Here is an 18,118-nt window from a genome sequence, read left to right on the forward strand (position 1 = left end):
GCTCGGGATGGTTTCCTGCTGGCCCCACTATGGACTGGACTCTCACTATTATGTTGGATCCACTATGGACTGGACTCTCACAATATTATGTCATACCCACTCGACATCCATTGTATTCGGTCTCCCCTAGATGGGGGGGGGGTTACCCACATATGCGGTCCTTCCATCCATTATCCGAGGTCGGGTCGCGGGGGCAGCAGCCTAAGCAGGGAAGCCCAGACTTCCCTCTCCCCAGCCACTTCGTCCAGCTCCTCCCGGGGGATCCCGAGGCGTTCCCAGGCCAGCCGGGAGACATAGTCTTCCCAACGTCTTCCTCGTGGCCTCCTACCGGTCGGACATGCCCTAAACACCTCCTTAGGGAGGCGCTCGGGTGGCATCCTGACCAGATGCCCGAACCACCTCATCTGGCTCCTCTCGATGTGGAGGAGCAGCGGCTTTACTTTGAGCTCCCCCCGGATGACAGAGCTTCTCACCCTATCTCTAAGGGAGAGCCCCGCCACCCGGCGGAGGAAACTCATTTCGGCCGCTTGTACCCGTGATCTTGTCCTTTTCGGTCATAACCCAAAGCTCATGACCATAGGTGAGGATGGGAACGTAGATCGACCGGTAAATTGAGAGCTTTGCCTTCCGGCTCAGCTCCTTCTTCACCACAACGGATCGATACAGCGTCCGCATTACTGAAGACGCCGCACCGATCCGCCTGTCGATCTCACGATCCACTCTTCCCTCACTCGTGAACAAGACTCCGAGGTACTTGAACTCCTCCACTTGGGGCAAGATCTCCTCCCCAACCCGGAGATGGCACTCCACCCTTTTCCGGGCGAGAACCATGGACTCGGACTTGGAGGTGCTGATTCTCATCCCAGTCGCTTCACACTCAGCTGCGAACCGATCCAGTGAGAGCTGAAGATCCTGGCCAGATGAAGCCATCAGGACCAAATCATCTGCAAAAAGCAGAGACCTAATCCTGCAGCCACCAAACCGGATCCCCTCAACGCCTTGACTGCGCCTAGAAATTCTGTCCATAAAAGTTATGAACAGAATCGGTGACAAAGGGCAGCCTTGGCGGAGTCCAACCCTCACCGGAAACGTGTCCGACTTACTGCCGGCAATGCGAACCAAGCTCTGACACTGATCATACAGGGAGCGGACCGCCACAATCAGACAGTCCGAAACCCCATACTCTCTGAGCACTCCCCACAGGACTTCCCGAGGGACACGGTCGAATGCCTTCTCCAAGTCCACAAAGCACATGTAGACTGGTTGGGCAAACTCCCATGCACCCTCAAGGACCCTGCCGAGGGTCATATGCGGTCCTCTCCAAGGTTTGTCATAGTCATTCACATCGACGTCCCACTGGGGTGAGTTTTTCCTTGCCCTTATGTGGGCCCTGTACCGAGGATGTTGTTGTGGCTTGTGATTTAGGACTATATAAATAAACATTGATTGATTGATTGATTGATTGATATTATCCAGAGCCATGTACAGAGAGGGTGTGGCCAACACGGGTCGAAAGTAGGTGGCAAACATGGCGCCCTGTACTCACGTGAGGGGCTTTTGACCACTCATTTTTCTAATTGGTCAAAAGTCCCTCACATGACTACAGGGCGCCATGTTTGCTACCAACTTTGAAACCGAGTAGGCCATACTCTCTCTACACACGTTCTGGTATTACCTACTCACAGGTGCTACCTGGTGGTTGTTAGAGCACACTGCAGATAGTCCTGGATAAATTTATCGACCCCCAATCTTTAATGTTTCAGTCACACGCAGGATTCTCACAGGAATCAGGTAAAAAGTCCTCCAGACCCACTGTAGTTCTCCAGTAAAAAAGGTCTTTCGGCAGCCTAATCTACATGAATACATGTGACATACGTGTATGGTAAGTGCAACTGAACTATAGGGAAAAGGTGAGAGAGCGTTTACTTCCTCTACATACAAAGTGCGTCTTGAGAAAGGTCACAGCACTGACAGCACTTGGACAAAAACAAGGTGGCGTTTGCGACCGTGCTCCACGAGCCTTTGAATGAGAATGTCCCGTTGTTGATGGTGCTGAAAAGAGAAACCACGCGATAGGTCAGAACAACATCAGCCATTCAGTGTGTTTCCTCAAACAAAACAAAAACATCACGTCCATGAGACCCCCCCCCCCCCCCCTCAGCACTTCCACAATGTAACCTTTTTGACCTCGGGCCCCAACATTTCCACTACAGAGGGGCCCGCAGCCCACTCACATATTAACACTGAATTAGTAATCTTACTCTTAATTTTAATTATATTCAATAATCATACCTAACCTTCTTACAGTTTACAACTTTGTCAAATGATATACAAGCATGTGTTATTAAAGTTAAAGTCTCAACGATAGTCTCACACACACACACACGCTAGGTGTGGTGAACTTACCCTCTGCATTTGACCCATCCCCATGTTCACCTCCTGGGAGGCGAGGGGAGCAGTGAGCAGCAGCAGTGGTCACGCTCGGGAATCATTTGGTGATTTAATCCCCAATTCCGACCCTTGATGCTGAGTGCCAAGCAGGGAGGTAATGGGTCCCATTTTTATAGTCTTTGGTATGACTCGCCCGGGGTTTGAACTCACGGCCGTCCAGTCTCAGGGCGGCCACTCTAACCACAAGGCCACTGAGCAGGTTCACAAAAATTACTATCAAGGCTTAAGTAAAATATGTTGGAGGGTTGTACGATACACCGGTAGTAATAAAGTACCGTGGTGCTAAGAATGAAAAACGGTACTATACCGCCATTGAAAAATACTGTTTTTTTTTTTTTTCCATCCGCATGTGACTTATAGAGCGCAGGAGCATGTTGAGTGTGTCAGTGTGCACACACTCACAGAGCGCACAAGCAGAAACAGCATATGGCAAATAAAGGCAATTTTACTGAAAGCACAATACGAAGGTATTTGGGCTTCAAAACTATCGATAAAGATGGATGCTTCAAACACAAAAGTGCCACGCTGCAAGCGCTGCTTTAAAACAGGCCTCGCCAAAGGTGGCATGATTAAAGTGTCGTCACCTTTGCTTCAAACTTAGCTAAACAATGAAATAACAAGCAGTCAAATGGACAGGTAATATAGATAACTAGTCCCTCTTCAGTGCACATGTAGATACGTAGACGCACACACAGCTGCTTTGCTTGATGCTAAATATTAGCGGAGTTAAAACTGCCCAATTAGCGTCAACTAATGCAAGTGAAATGACAACATTTTGAAACAAATTGCTACAATTTGTGTTGTATCTTTAACAATGTGTGTTTTACCTGCTACATATCTTATCTGTGTAGTTTCAGTCATAGTATTGTTATTAATAGAGGTGAGGGGGAATAATCGATTTTTAGATTCATCGCAATTCGGACATGGACGATTATAGAATCGATTAATAAACGTCAATAATCGATAATGAACTTATTTATTGTAAATAATGTAATGCAGATTGTTTCTAAAATGTGTCTGACTGCAGCGAGTCACCTCACTGAGAGATCCAACCAGCTCCTTTATTTTAGGGCACTTATGTTCCAGTTCTGCACACATTTAAAATAACATGATACATGTCCATCCATCCATTTTCTACCGTTTGTCCCTTACGATAAATGTGAAGGGAATTAATGTAACTGTTTCCTATTAAAAATGCACTGTTTTTAAATGTTGCAAGTGATAAACGCTTATTTAGTCAAATGAAAAGAAATGTAAAACCGCATCAATACACCAAAATTAAAGATGCATCAATAATCGATTTTTAATAGAATCGTAGCTCCTGAATGGTAATCGTAATCGAATCGTGAGGTGCCCAAAGTTTCCCACCTCTAATTCTCAGTATTTACTAATGACTGTATTTGTCTTAAAGGACAGACCAGGAGTGGCAAACAAAGCATAATGTCAATAAAGCTTTATATATATATATATATATATATATATATATATATATATATATATATATATATATATATATATATATATATATATAAATATGTATATATGTATATATATATATGTATATATATATATATATATGTGTATATATGTATATATATATGTATATACTGTATATATATATATATACTGTAATATATATATATATATATATATAAATATATATATATATATATATATATATACATATACATATATACACATACACACATATATATATATGCACATATACATGTACACGGATATACCCATGTATACATATATACATACATATATATATATACATATATTAATACATATATGTATATATATATATACATATATATGTACATATATATATACATATATATGTACACATATATATATATATATATATATATATATGTACATATATGTATACATGCATATATGTGTATATATATATGTACAGTATATATATGTATATACAGTATGTATGTGTATATATATATATATATGGCTTACATATGTATTTACTATATATGTATTTATATTATATATTTATGTATAATATATATAATTGTAAATTGTTCTTTGAGTGCAACAAGAAAAGCCAAATGCCTTTTATTTTCATTTGAATCTTCTAAAATTGTTCTTTTATTGCCATGTTTAACGTATTGTATGATTTTTTTTTTTTTGTTCAAATGAAGCCAAAAACGAATTTCTTTTGTGTTCCTCTTTATTTTGAAAAGTATCGAAAAGCACCGAAATACATTTTGGTACTGGTAATACCAGTAATATATAGTAATCAAGTATACTACAAGAAAGGCACTCATAAAAACTGCGAAAAATAAATGTGCATAAAGCTATGCAGTGCTAAAATAAATACATTCTAAATAAATAAATAATATTAATATATATGAATCTTAAATAAACTTTTAATAAAATAAAGTGTAAATGAAAATACACCTTCACCACTTTAGTCATAATTTTTGCGCTTAAGAAACTTCTCTATGACTTCAGCTCCAGAGTTCTTCTGTTTGTTTGAGATTGTCATTGCTGCCACAAGTGGAGGAAATGTGTATTACAAGTGAGTACTCAGCGGCCCATATGGACCTCAGCTGAGAAACAGATATTGTAGGCGGACCTCTCGTGGCCGCTATGTTTAAGAAACACAAGCGTGGTAAATTTACCATAGCAACCTTTCTACTATCTTTGTGGTATCAGTACGACTTATATTTCCACTGCGGGTAAAATACCTGGAGGGACTTTTTTTTATGTACTGTGAACTATTTTTTGGCTTTCTATTGATTTCAATTGTGCAATTATCATTAATAACTGGTGGAAGGAGGGATTAAGCACATTTTATGAAATGGGAGATACAGTATGGCCTAAAATCTATATTGCAATACAAATGTTGGCATATACCTGTACTGTAAGTGATAAAAGAACCATTTTAAAATGGTTAATAAAGGCTCCTAACTTGACTGCTGACGTAAGCGGTAACATTTCTGCTCGTATTATTTTCTCAAAACTTTCTCATTTACTGTTAATAGCTGTTTACTTTCTGTTGTAACTGTTTAATTATACTAAACTTGTATTCTTCTGTTTTGGACACTCGGGTGAAGAGAGGGGCGGAGCTTTCTACCGATCACCACCTGGTGGTGAGTTGGCTGCGATGGTGGGGGAGGATGCCGGACAGACCTGGCAGGCCCAAACGCATTGTGAGGGTTTGCTGGGAACGTCTGGCAGAGTCTCCTGTCAGAGAGAGTTTCAATTCCCACCTCCGGAAGAACTTTGAACATGTCACGAGGCAGGTGCTGGACATTGAGTCCGAGTGGACCATGTTCCGCACCTCTATTGTCGAGGCGGCTGATTGGAGCTGTGGCCGCAAGGTAGTTGGTGCCTGTCGTGGCGGTAATCCTAGAACCCGTTGGTGGACACCGGCGGTGAGGGATGCCGTCAAGCTGAAGAAGGAGTCCTATCGGGTTCTTTTGGCTCATGGGACTCCTGAGGCAGCGGACAGGTACCGACAGGCCAGGCGGTGTGCGGCTTCAGCGGTCGCGGAGGCAAAAACTCGGACATGGGAGGAGTTCGGGGAAGCCATGGAAAACGATTTCCGGATGGCTTCGAAGCGATTCTGGACCACCATCCGCCGCCTCAGGAAGGGGAAGCAGTGCACTACCAACACCGTGTATGGTGCGGATGGTGTTCTGCTGACCTCGACTGCGGAAGTTGTGGATCGGTGGAGGGAATACTTCGAAGACCTCCTCAATCCCACCAACACGTCTTCCTATGAGGAAGCAGTGCCTGGGCAATCTGTGGTGGGCTCTCCTATTTCTGGGGCTGAGGTTGCTGAGGTAGTTAAAAAGCTCCTCGGTGGCAAGGCCCCGGGGGTGGATGAGATCCGCCCGGAGTTCCTTAAGGCTCTGGATGCTGTAGGGCTGTCTTGGTTGACAAGACTCTGCAGCATCGCGTGGACATCGGGGGCAGTACCTCTGGATTGGCAGACCGGGGTGGTGGTTCCTCTCTTTAAAAAGGGGAACCGGAGGGTGTGTTCTAACTATCGTGGGATCACACTCCTCAGCCTTCCCGGTAAGGTCTATTCAGGTGTACTGGAGAGGAGGCTACGCCGGATAGTCGAACCTCGGATTCAGGAGGAACAGTGTGGTTTTCGTCCTGGTCGTGGAACTGTGGACCAGCTCTATACTCTCGGCAGGGTCCTTGAGGGTGCATGGGAGTTTGCCCAACCAGTCTACATGTGCTTTGTGGACTTGGAGAAGGCATTCGACCGTGTCCCTCGGGAAGTCCTGTGGGGAGTGCTCAGAGAGTATGGGGTTTCGGACTGTCTGATTGTGGCGGTCCGCTCCCTGTATGATCAGTGTCAGAGCTTGGTTCGCATTGCCGGCAGTAAGTCGGACACGTTTCCGGTGAGGGTTGGACTCCGCCAAGGCTGCCCTTTGTCACCGATTAATTTTGAATCTTTGTTGAATCATTTTTGAATCATTGCGTAACAATATCAAACACTATGATTTTAATTCTTTGACTTTTGCATTTACAGTCCTCCTGTGTCCATTCCCTGAGTTTGTAAACAATAAACAAAGTAAAATAATTGTGATAATAAAAAATATACATTTAATCACTGTAGTATTGACTATATACTGTGCCGATACTATACTCCATCATTACTGTCGATTTTTATCGATCCGCCCACCCCTGTTTACATTCAAGAGCTGAAACATAGCGGCTAGCATGACTTCTTGTATCTTTCTACAGTGTGTAGCATTTTTAGCAAGTCCTTGTCCTCTAGTTCTCCAGTGATTACAATACTCGTAAGAAACGTATTTAATTTACTGCTTGACACTCTGGAGGGACATTATCACCGCGCCCGCTAGCAAGAACCCTACATTGCACTGAGTCTAGAATGTGTCAGAATGTGGGCCAAATGTATATAATTTATGACCCCGAAGGGAATAAGCGGTAGAAAATGGATGGATGGATATCGTATATCGTCTATATATACCCAGTGTTGGGACTAACGCGTTACTCTGTAACGCCGTTAGTTTCGGCGGTAACTAGCAGAGGTGTGGACTCGAGTCACATGACTTGGACTCGAGTCAGACTCGAGTCATAAATTTGATGACTTTAGACTCGACTTGACAAAATGTAAAAAGACTTGCAACTCGACTTAGACTTTAACATCAATGACTTGTGACGTCACTTGGACTTGAGCCTTTTGAATTGACATGACTTGACATGACTTGCTACTTTCCCCAAAACCCAAAGATGAAAAAGTTATTCGGGAGCGCTCCGTATTTTTCATTGTGTACTTGTCTATCAGCGTTGCGTGTGTCAGCTGGTGTACTCTCAGTACAACAGCCAATCAAATTAGATCTACTTTGTTTTCATCACACAGCATTCATCCAATCAAATTGCAGGACAACCAACGAAGAAGACATGTCCAAACCACACGCCAGTGAACAAAAAATGATACCTAAAATAATTTTGTTTGGGTATAAAAATTACGAGGTGGTCAACACAAAACGGTTTGCAGTATGCAACACATGCGGTTCGAAAATGACTGATGGAGAGGCAACAACTTCCAACTTCGTCCGGCATTTGAAGTTGCACAAAGAACGGTAAGTTTTGAATGTAAGATAACGTTTATTGGCTAAGTAACGTGACTTTTATTTGCTGTGTAGTTAAATCAGTGAGGCTGTAAACTCACTGCTAACGTTATAACGTTATTGCAAACACGGGAATCTGTTGCAGTTCACTACCTTATTCATACTTTTTGTTCAGTGATTTTTTTTAAGCAGGGTTACGTTAGTCAATATATCACACGTAACGTTAGACGGCGGTCAGCAGCACCGCGTATTTTAGCCACCTAAAAAAAGACAAAAATAGTCAAATAAAGGTCAGTTAAAATGTATACTATATTATGAATATGTGTACCGTTTTAGCTAGCTTTCTGACATACTGTTGGTTGTTTACCTCAGTGGTCCCCAACCACCGGGCCGTGGCCCGGTACTGGTCCGTGGATCGATTGGTATCGGGCCGCACAAGAAATATATATATATTTTTTTTTTTTCTTTTTTTAATTAAATCAACATAAAAAACACAAGATACACTTACAAGTAGTGCACCAACCCAAAACAACTCTCTCCCCCCTTTTGTTCTGGGCATTGAACATGAAGACTCTTCCTTCACTGTTCCAAGTGGCCATGAGAGTCTTGGCAGTGCCTGCCTCCAGTGCTCCAGTGGAGCGAGTTTTCAGCCATGGTGGCATCATACTACGCCCCCATCGTGCACAAATGACTGACAGACTCTTGGCTAATTTGGTCTTTTGCAAATGCAATGCAGCATAGGGCCCTGACATATAAAAAGTACAACTTTTTTGTTATGTTCACGTATATGTCATGTTTTTTCAATGTTAACACTTTTGTACAAATAAGTACATTTGCACTTTATTTTTCAATGTGTTTGTTCTGTAAAGGAATGAGTTAATGTTTAAAATGACTGGTTAATAGTGCTATTATAAAGTGCAATGTCAGCACAATTTTCTTTCCTGCAATTTAAAATGCACTTGTTTTAATAAATAAATACAGCGTTTGAAAAGCATACACAATCTGTGTTAATATATTAGTCTGTGGTTAAAAGGACTTGAAAGGACTCGAAACTCAAAATGCAGGACTTAGGACTTGACTTGAGACTTTCCAGTCTTGACTTTGGACTTGACTCGGGGCTTGCCTGTCTTGACTCGGGACTTGACTCGGACTTGAGGGCAAAGACTTGAGACTTACTTGTGACTTGCAAAACAATGACTTGGTCCCACCTCTGCTAAATAGTTACTTTTCCCAGTAACGCATTACTTTTTGGTGTAAGTAACTGAGTTAGTAACTGAGTTACTTTTTAAATAAAGTAACTAGTAACTGTAACTAGTTACTGGTTTTCAACACTGAGCATGGTCTCACAGCCGTGCCGCAAGTGCAAATGGGTAAATGTAATAGTTTGGGCCATTTGGTTCAGATCCTCTATTTCACGTCACAAAAAGGGGTGTCAAAAAAAAAATAGTTTATTTGTGAAGATTCTTAACCGATTCAAAAACATTAAAAAAAATTATATATATATATATATATATATATATATGTATATATATATATATATATATATATATATATATATATATATATATATATATATATATATATATATATATATATATATATATATATATATTTATTTATTTATTTTTATTTTTTTTTAATCTGTCATATTGGCATGATATTGCAAAACAAAACGCCAGATAATATGTCTTACCTTATACACACACCATAAAAATACTGGTATGTTTAATGCGCCGACAATCCTTCAAGCGGTGTGGCTTCATAGCTTACCAAAGTCGTACTAAAACATTTTGATAGATTTTTGAGCGCCGTGTGTAATGTTCTATATTTTCAATGGAACATTTAAAATGTTGGTGTTGTTTTCTTGAGACCCATCATAGTGCAGCCTACACTTATCTCTTATGTTTGACTGCCATCTACTGGTCACACTTATCGTCACCAAATAAAATAGCTTAGAGGTGGGTGAGCTCAACCAAACAGATTCCTCACATTAGGCGCACCGGGTTATAAGGCGCACTGTCGAGTTTTGAGGAACAAAAAGGATTTTAAGTGCGCCTTATAGTCCGGAAAATACGGTACTTGAAGTAAACGCCTACCTGGCGAAGAGGTCGTTGCAGCAGGTTTGCAAGTTAGCTTCTGTGCCATTAAAGGCCGACTCACTGAAGAGATTCACACAGTCCAGTGGAGGGACAAAGAGAATCCCTGAGGAGAAACAAACAAAGTAAGAAGATAGGAGCCACCCTGCCAGAAACAAACAACGAGCGCCTACCTGCAATGCAAGCATTGACAAGCGACACGCAAGTGGCTGTGATCATTGAACGCAGCACCAAAGTTGAGACATCACCTCTTCTAGATGGGCATATAGAGGCTTTGTAAGAGAAAATGCTCCGTGTCAAACATCGTTCGAGGGACAAATATAGCGTAACGTGTGCTACTTACACAGGCCGCCAATCATGATGCCAAGGGAGCTGAAGTTAGCAAAGCCACACAGAGCGTAAGTGGTGATTATTTCTGATCGCACCTGTAACAGTAAGAACAGCAGAGGTGGGACCAAGTCATTGCTTTGCAAGTCACAAGTAAGTCTCAAGTCTTTACCCTCAAGTCTCGAGTCAAGTCCCGAGTCAAGACAGGGCAAGTCCGAGTCAAGTCCAAAGTCAAGACTGGAAAGTCTCAAGTGAAGTCCCAAGTCCTGCATTTTGAGTTTCGAGTCCTTTCAAGTCATTTAACCACAGACTAATATATTTACACAGATTGTGTATGCTTTTAAAACGCTGTATTTATTTATTAAAACAAGTGCATTTGAAATTGCAGGGGAAAAGATAGTGCTGACATTGCACTTCAAAATAGCACTATTAACCAGTCATTTTAAACATGTAACTCATTCCTTTACAGAATAAACACATTTGAAAAAAAAAACAAGTGCAACTGTACTTATTTGCACAAAAGTGTTAACATTGTATTTCCATGGCATATTGCATTGTAACTAGTTCCACAGCAGTTTCTATCCTGTTCTTACCTTATCTCATTGATCTCATCTCATACTGTATGTGTGTTTATGTGTGCGTACACATGAAAAACATAACAAATATATGAACATAACAATGAACAGAGTTGTACTTTTTAGATGTCAGGACCCTATGCAATATGTACACATATTCTTAATATAGTATACATTTTAACTGACCTTTATTTGACTATGTTTGTCTTTTTGTAGGTGGCTAAAATACGCGGTGCTGCTGACTGCCGTCTAACGTTACGTTACTGTGTGTGATACATTGACTAACGTAATGTTATGTATAGGTACCTCATGAAACCCTGCTTAAAAAAAAATCACTTGACAAAAAGTATGAATAAGGTAGCAAACTGCAGTGGACGCAACAGATTGCCGTGTTTGCAATGACGTTATAACCATAGACATCTTATAAGTAGACGCAGCATTGGTTGCTGTGACGTGAGCAATTTGGCCGCCATCTTGAAGTGGTGATGAGGAGCCGGCGAGCAGCCGAAACTGACAGTTGACAGGTAGAAAACAAAGATGGTGTTCAGCGTTTTCCTGCTCAAATGAGCGGACTGTTGAAAATAGGAATCGGGGGATTACTTTTCACAAGTAAGATTTAACATTAACGTACTATTGGTTGTATTTTATGAAAATAATATTACCACAGAGTTGAGAAGGATCAAAGATCTTCAATATTTGTATGTGAAAATCACAAATAAATCTTCTGGGGGAGGATGACGCCCCTACAGGGGTTTGGTTTACAAACTTTCAGCCCCACCTAAAACAAAATTCACCAGCCGCCACTGATTATGATGCATTCTCATTTTAGGCAAAGTATAAGACAATACTTTCTTAACAGTATAATTGTAACCAGGAATCAGTCTTCAAGTAACAATATTCAAATACTAACATTGTTGGGTTGAACAGAATTTGGTTTTATTCTGAATCCAGTGAAACAGATTGGTGGTTTTAGCTGATATGAAGACTTTCAGGTGTTTATATATGTTTAAGTATTTGGCAGACGCTTTTATCCAAAGCGACTTACATAAAATAATACATATAAAACAATCACTGCAAACGTTATCATTTAAGGGAAGAATGTAATAGAAAATATCAATACAAAGTGTCAAGACAGAATAAACTCTCTGCTGCTGCAGCAACAGAGATACAGTCTATAGGTCCCTAAGATATATAGATATCTAATGTATTCATACATTGTTTATGTAGGATACACACATATGTATATATAACCTAATCATATTGTTTCTTCAATTTAAAAATAGATTACCGTTTTTTTCCCCTTCTCTGGGATTATATTCCCAGTTTTGATCTCGGACGTCTGGTCATTTATAGTGTATAAGAATATTATATTACTGTTAAGCAAACTATGAATAATAAAACACGCCAAAACATGTGTCTGTTATCATGGCTACACGTATGACAAAAAAGCGCGTGAAAATCAGTGGTATTCAGTGAGGTAAAATGAATTAAATGCGCTGACAGTTCATTGTTCCTGCCAAATGAATTGCACTGAGTGGAGCGGATCACCACTCCAAGATGGCGGCCATGCGCCTCGTCTGCGCCAGTAGGCAGTAGCGCTCCATGCTGCGTCTACTTATAAGATGTCTATGGTTATAACGTTAGCAGTGAGTTTGCAGCCTCACTGATTTAACTACACAGCAAATAAAAGTCACGTTACTTAGCCAATAAACGTTATCTTACATTCAGAACTTACCCTTCTTTGTGCAACTTCAAATGTCGAACGAAGTTGGAAGTTGTTGCGTCTCCGTCTGTAATATTCGAACTGCGTGATTTGCATACCGCAATTCGTTTTTTGTTGACCAAGTCGTAGTTTTTATACCCGAACGAAACCAACTTTAACATAATTGTTTATCACTGGCACGTTGTTGGACAACTCTTGTTCATTGGTTGTACTGCAATTTGATTGGATGAATGCTGTGTGATGAAAACAACGTATATCTAATTTGATTGGCTGTTGTACTGACAGCACACCAGCTGACAGGAACAACACGCTGATAGACAGACGAAGAAAATGAAAAATACGGAGCGCTCCCAAATAACTTTTTAAGCTTTGGATTTTGGGGAAAGTGGCAAGTCATGTCAAGTCATGTCAAGTCAAAAGGCTCAAGTCCAAGTGAAGTCACAAGTCATTGATGTTAAAGTCTAAGTCGAGTTGCAAGTCTCTTCATATTTTGTCAAGTCGAGTCTAAAGTCATCAAATTCATGACTCGAGTCTGACTCGAGTCCAAGTCATGTGACTCGAGTCCACACCTCTGAAGAACAGTGTTTTCATTCAACAGTATACATCAAACCATTCTTTTGATTAAATATGTGGTCATTTGTGCACCACTAATAAACAAACATATCCTCTAAAACAGTGGTTCTCAAATGGGGGTACGCGTACCCCTGGGGCTACTTGAAGGTATGCCAAGTGGTACGTGAGATTTTTTTTTAATATTCTAAAAATAGCAACAATTCAAAAATCCTTTATAAATATAAATAAAAACCTATCTTTTTTTCCAAATAGTTCAAGAAAGACCACTACAAATGAGCAATATTTTGCACTGTTATACAATTTAATAAATCAGAAACTGATGACATAGTGTTGTATTTTACTTCTTTATCTCTTTTTTTTTCAACCAAAAATGCTTTGCTCTGATTAGGGGGTACTTGAACTAAAAAAAAAAATTCACAGGGGGTACATCACTGAAAAAATGTTGAGAACCACTGCTCTAAAAGTTGAAGAATTTGGTATTGCACCAACATTTTCTAGGAAAATATACTTCAAAAGGCACAGTGAAATCTAGTGAGCATCATTACTAAACTGTGAAACCTAGAAATGTCTCATTGCCTCATGATTATTTGATGCATTTATTAGAATCATGATTTACTATAATTGCCCCTGTGTTTGATTTCATTGATGGACAAGTTCCAAAATCAGCTGAGTCAATAAAAAGAAAAATAGTATTTGTAAATTCTTTGTACTTTTTTTTTTAAATCCAAAAGAAGAGTACTTGTTTTATCTTGTTGCATCGATTAAATATAAATATAATATTACATATACTAGTCAAAGATCCTCTATACAACAGGAGTGTTGTTATTAAATACACAAGTCAAAGATCCTCTATATCAGTGTTTTTCAACCACTGTGCCGTGAGATACAGTCTGGAGATTATCTAATTTCACCTATTTGGGTTAAAAATATTTTTTGCAAACCAGTAATTCTAGTCTGCAAATTATGTGTTGTTGTGGAGTGTCGGTGCAGTCCAGAGCTCGGTAGAGTAACTGTGTAATACTCTTCCATATCAGTAGGTGGCAGCCGGTAGCTAATTGCTTTGTAGGTGTCGGAAACAGCGGGAGGCAGTGTGCAGGTAAAAAGGTATCTAATGCTGAAACCAAAAATAAACAAAAGGTGGGTGCCCCTAAGAAAAGGCATTGAAGCTCAAGGAAGGCTATGCAGAACGAAACTAAAACTGAACAGGCTACAAAGTAAACAAAAACTGAATGCTGGACGACAGCAAAGACTTACTGTGGAGCAAAGACGGCGTCCACAAAGTACATCCGAACATGACATGACAATCAACAATGTCCCCACAAAGAAGGATAAAAACAACTGAAATATTCTTGATTGCTAAAACAAAGTAGATGCGGGAAATATTGCTCCAAGGAAAACATGAAACTGCTACAGGAAAATACCAAAAAAAGAGAAAAAGCCACCAAAATAGGAGCGCAAGACAAGAACTAAAACACTACACACAGGAAAACATAAAAAAAACTCAAAATAAGTCACGGTGTTATGTGACAGGTGGTGACAGTACACCTACTTTGAGACAAGAGCTATATTGATGCATGGTTGGTTATGCTTTAAAGTCATATCCAACAATTGAGACAACAACTTTTTACTGTCAACTGAGTTTCGTTTTTTTAATGATTTCTGCCAGTGGTGTGCCTCCGGATTTTTTCAACGCAAAAAATTTGCCGTGGCTCAAAAAAGGTTGAAAAACACTGCTCTATATAACAGGAGTGTTGTGTTACTAAATACACGAGTCAAAGATCCTCTATATAACAGGATTGTTGTTTTTAAATACACGAGTCAAAGATCCCCTATATAACAGGAGTCTTGTTATTAAATACACTAGTCAAATATATTCTATATAACAGGAGTGTTGTGTTATTAAATACACTAGTCGAAGATCCTCTATATAACAGGAGTCTTGTTATTAAATACAGTAGTCAAATATATTCTATATAACAGGAGTGTTGTGTTATTAAATACACTAGTCGAAGATCCTCTATATAACAGGAGTGTTGTGTTATTAAATACACTAGTCAAATAACCGCCATATAACAGGAGTTTTGTTATTAAATACACTAGTCAAAGATCCTCTATATAACAGGAGTGTTGTTAATAAATACACTAGTCAAAGATCCTCTATATAGCAGGAGTGTTGAGTTATTAAATACACTAGTCAAAGATCCTCCATATAACAGGAGTCTTGTTATTAAATACACTAGTCAAAGATCATCTATATAACAGGAGTGTTGAGTTATTAAATACACTTGTCAAATATTATTTATATAAACGGAAAGTGTGTTATTAAATACACTAGTCAAAGATCCTCTATATAACAGAAGTGTTGTGTTATTAAATACACTAGTCAAAGATCCTCTTTATAACAGGAGTGTTGTGTTATTAAATACACGAGTCAAAGATCCTCTATATAACAGGAGTGTTGTGTTATTAAATACACGAGTCAAAGATCCTCCATACAACAGGAGTCTTGTTATTAAACACACTAGTCAAAGATCCTCTATATAACAGGAGTGTTGTGTTATTAAATACACTAGTCAAAGATCCTCTATATAACAGGAGTGTTGTGTTATTAAATACACTAGTCTAAGATGCTTCATATAACAGGAGTGTTGTGTTATTAAATACACTAGTCAAAGATCCTCTTTATAACAGGAGTGTTGTGTTATTAAATACACGAGTCAAAGATCCTCTATATAACAGGAGTGTTGTGTTATTAAATACACGAGTCAAAGATCCTCCATACAACAGGAGTCTTGTTATTAAACACACTAGTCAAAGATCCTCTATATAACAGGAGTGTTGTGTTATTAAATACACTAGTCGAAGATCCTCTATACAACAGGAGTGTTGTGTTATTAAATACACTAGTCTAAGATGCTTCATATAACAGGAGTGTTGTGTTATTAAATACACTAGTCAAAGATCTTCCATATAACAGGTGTCTTGTTATTAAATACACTAGTCTAAGATCCTCTATATAACAGGAGTGTTGTGTTATTAAATACACTAGTCAAAGATCCTCCATACAACAGGAGTCTTGTTATTAAACACACTAGTCAAAGATCCTCTATATAACAGGAGTGTTGTGTTATTAAATACACTAGTCGAAGATCCTCTATATAACAGGAGTGTTGTGTTATTAAATACACTAGTCAAATAACCTCCATATAACAGGAGTTTTGTTATTAAATACACTAGTCAAAGATCCTCTATATAACAGGAGTGTTGTTAATAAATACACTAGTCAAAGATCCTCTATATAGCAGGAGTCTTGTTATTAAATACACTAGTCAAAGATCATCTATATAACAGGAGTGTTGAGTTATTAAATACACTTGTCAAATATTATTTGTATAAATGGAAAGTGTGTTATTAAATACACTAGTCAAAGATCCTCTATATAACAGGAGTGTTGTGTTATTAAATACACTAGTCAAAGATCCTCTTTATAACAGGAGTGTTGTGTTATTAAATACACGAGTCAAAGATCCTCTATATAACAGGAGTGTTGTGTTATTAAATACACGAGTCAAAGATCCTCCATACAACAGGAGTCTTGTTATTAAACACACTAGTCAAAGATCCTCTATATAACAGGAGTGTTGTGTTATTAAATACACTAGTCAAAGATCCTCTATATAACAGGAGTGTTGTGTTATTCAATACACTAGTCTAAGATGCTTCATATAACAGGAGTGTTGTGTTATTAAATACACTAGTCAAAGATCTTCCATATAACAGGTGTCTTGTTATTAAATACACTAGTCTAAGATCCTCTATATAACAGGAGTGTTGTGTTATTAAATACACTAGTCAAAGATCCTCTATATAACAGGAGTGTTGTGTTATTAAATACACTAGTCAAATATCCTCTATATAACAGGAGTTTTGTTATTAAATACACTAGTCAAAGATCCTCTATATAACAGGAGTGTTGTTAATAAATACACTAGTCAAATATCCTCTATATAACAGGAGTGTTGTTTATGAATACACAAGTCAAATATCCTCTATACAACAAGAGTGTTGTGTTATTAAATACACTAGTCAAAGATCCTCTATATAACAGGAGTGTTGTTATTAAATACACAAGTCAAAGATCCTCTATATAACAGGAGTGTTGTTAATAAATACACTAGTCAAAGATCCTCTATATAGCAGGAGTGTTGAGTTATTAAATACACTAGTCAAAGATCCTCCATATAACAGGAGTCTTGTTATTAAATACACTAGTCAAAGATCCTCTATACAACAAGAGTGTTGTGTTATTAAATACACTAGTCAAAGATCCTCTTTATAACAGGAGTGTTGTGTTATTAAATACACAAGTCAAAGATCCTCTATATAACAGGAGTGTTGTGTTATTAAATACACTAGTCAAAGATCTTCCATATAACAGGTGTCTTGTTATTAAATACACTAGTCTAAGATCCTCTATATAACAGGAGTGTTGTGTTATTAAATACACTAGTCAAAGATCCTCCATATAACAGGAGTCTTGTTATTAAATACACTAGTCAAAGATCATCTATATAACAGGAGTGTTGAGTTATTAAATACACTTGTCAAATATTATTTATATAAATGGAAAGTGTGTTATCAAATACACTAGTCAAAGATCCTCTATATAACAGGAGTGTTGTGTTATTAAATACACAAGTCAAAGATCCTCTATATAACAGGAGTGTTGTGTTATTAAATACACGAGTCAAAGATCCTCCATACAACAGGAGTCTTGTTATTAAACACACT

At 38.7% G+C, this 18,118-nt stretch overlaps 1 protein-coding gene across 3 annotated transcripts in view; it reads right to left on the reverse strand.

Annotated features, from left to right (window-relative positions):
• Positions 1-993: 993 nt before the first annotated feature.
• The window catches only part of slc28a1 (solute carrier family 28 member 1), a 72,037-nt gene continuing 54,912 nt past the window's right edge, over positions 994-18,118 (reverse strand). Inside the window, exons 15-18 of one of the 3 annotated variants that reach the window (XM_061925222.2) lie at positions 10,473-10,554; positions 10,303-10,401; positions 10,130-10,235; positions 994-2,052 (exon numbers count right to left, since the gene is read on the reverse strand). In XM_061925222.2, the coding sequence (XP_061781206.1) occupies positions 1,932-2,052; positions 10,130-10,235; positions 10,303-10,401; positions 10,473-10,554 (408 nt within the window). In that variant the 3' untranslated portion in view covers positions 994-1,931. Of the gene's footprint in view, positions 2,053-10,129; positions 10,236-10,302; positions 10,402-10,472; positions 10,555-18,118 lie in introns of those variants that run through there. The other 2 variants (XM_061925223.2, XR_009810520.1) reach the window with 2 other exon arrangements.

The sequence above is a fragment of the Nerophis lumbriciformis genome, linkage group LG29 (genome assembly GCF_033978685.3).
Source record: "Nerophis lumbriciformis linkage group LG29, RoL_Nlum_v2.1, whole genome shotgun sequence".
NCBI lineage: Eukaryota > Metazoa > Chordata > Actinopteri > Syngnathiformes > Syngnathidae > Nerophis > Nerophis lumbriciformis.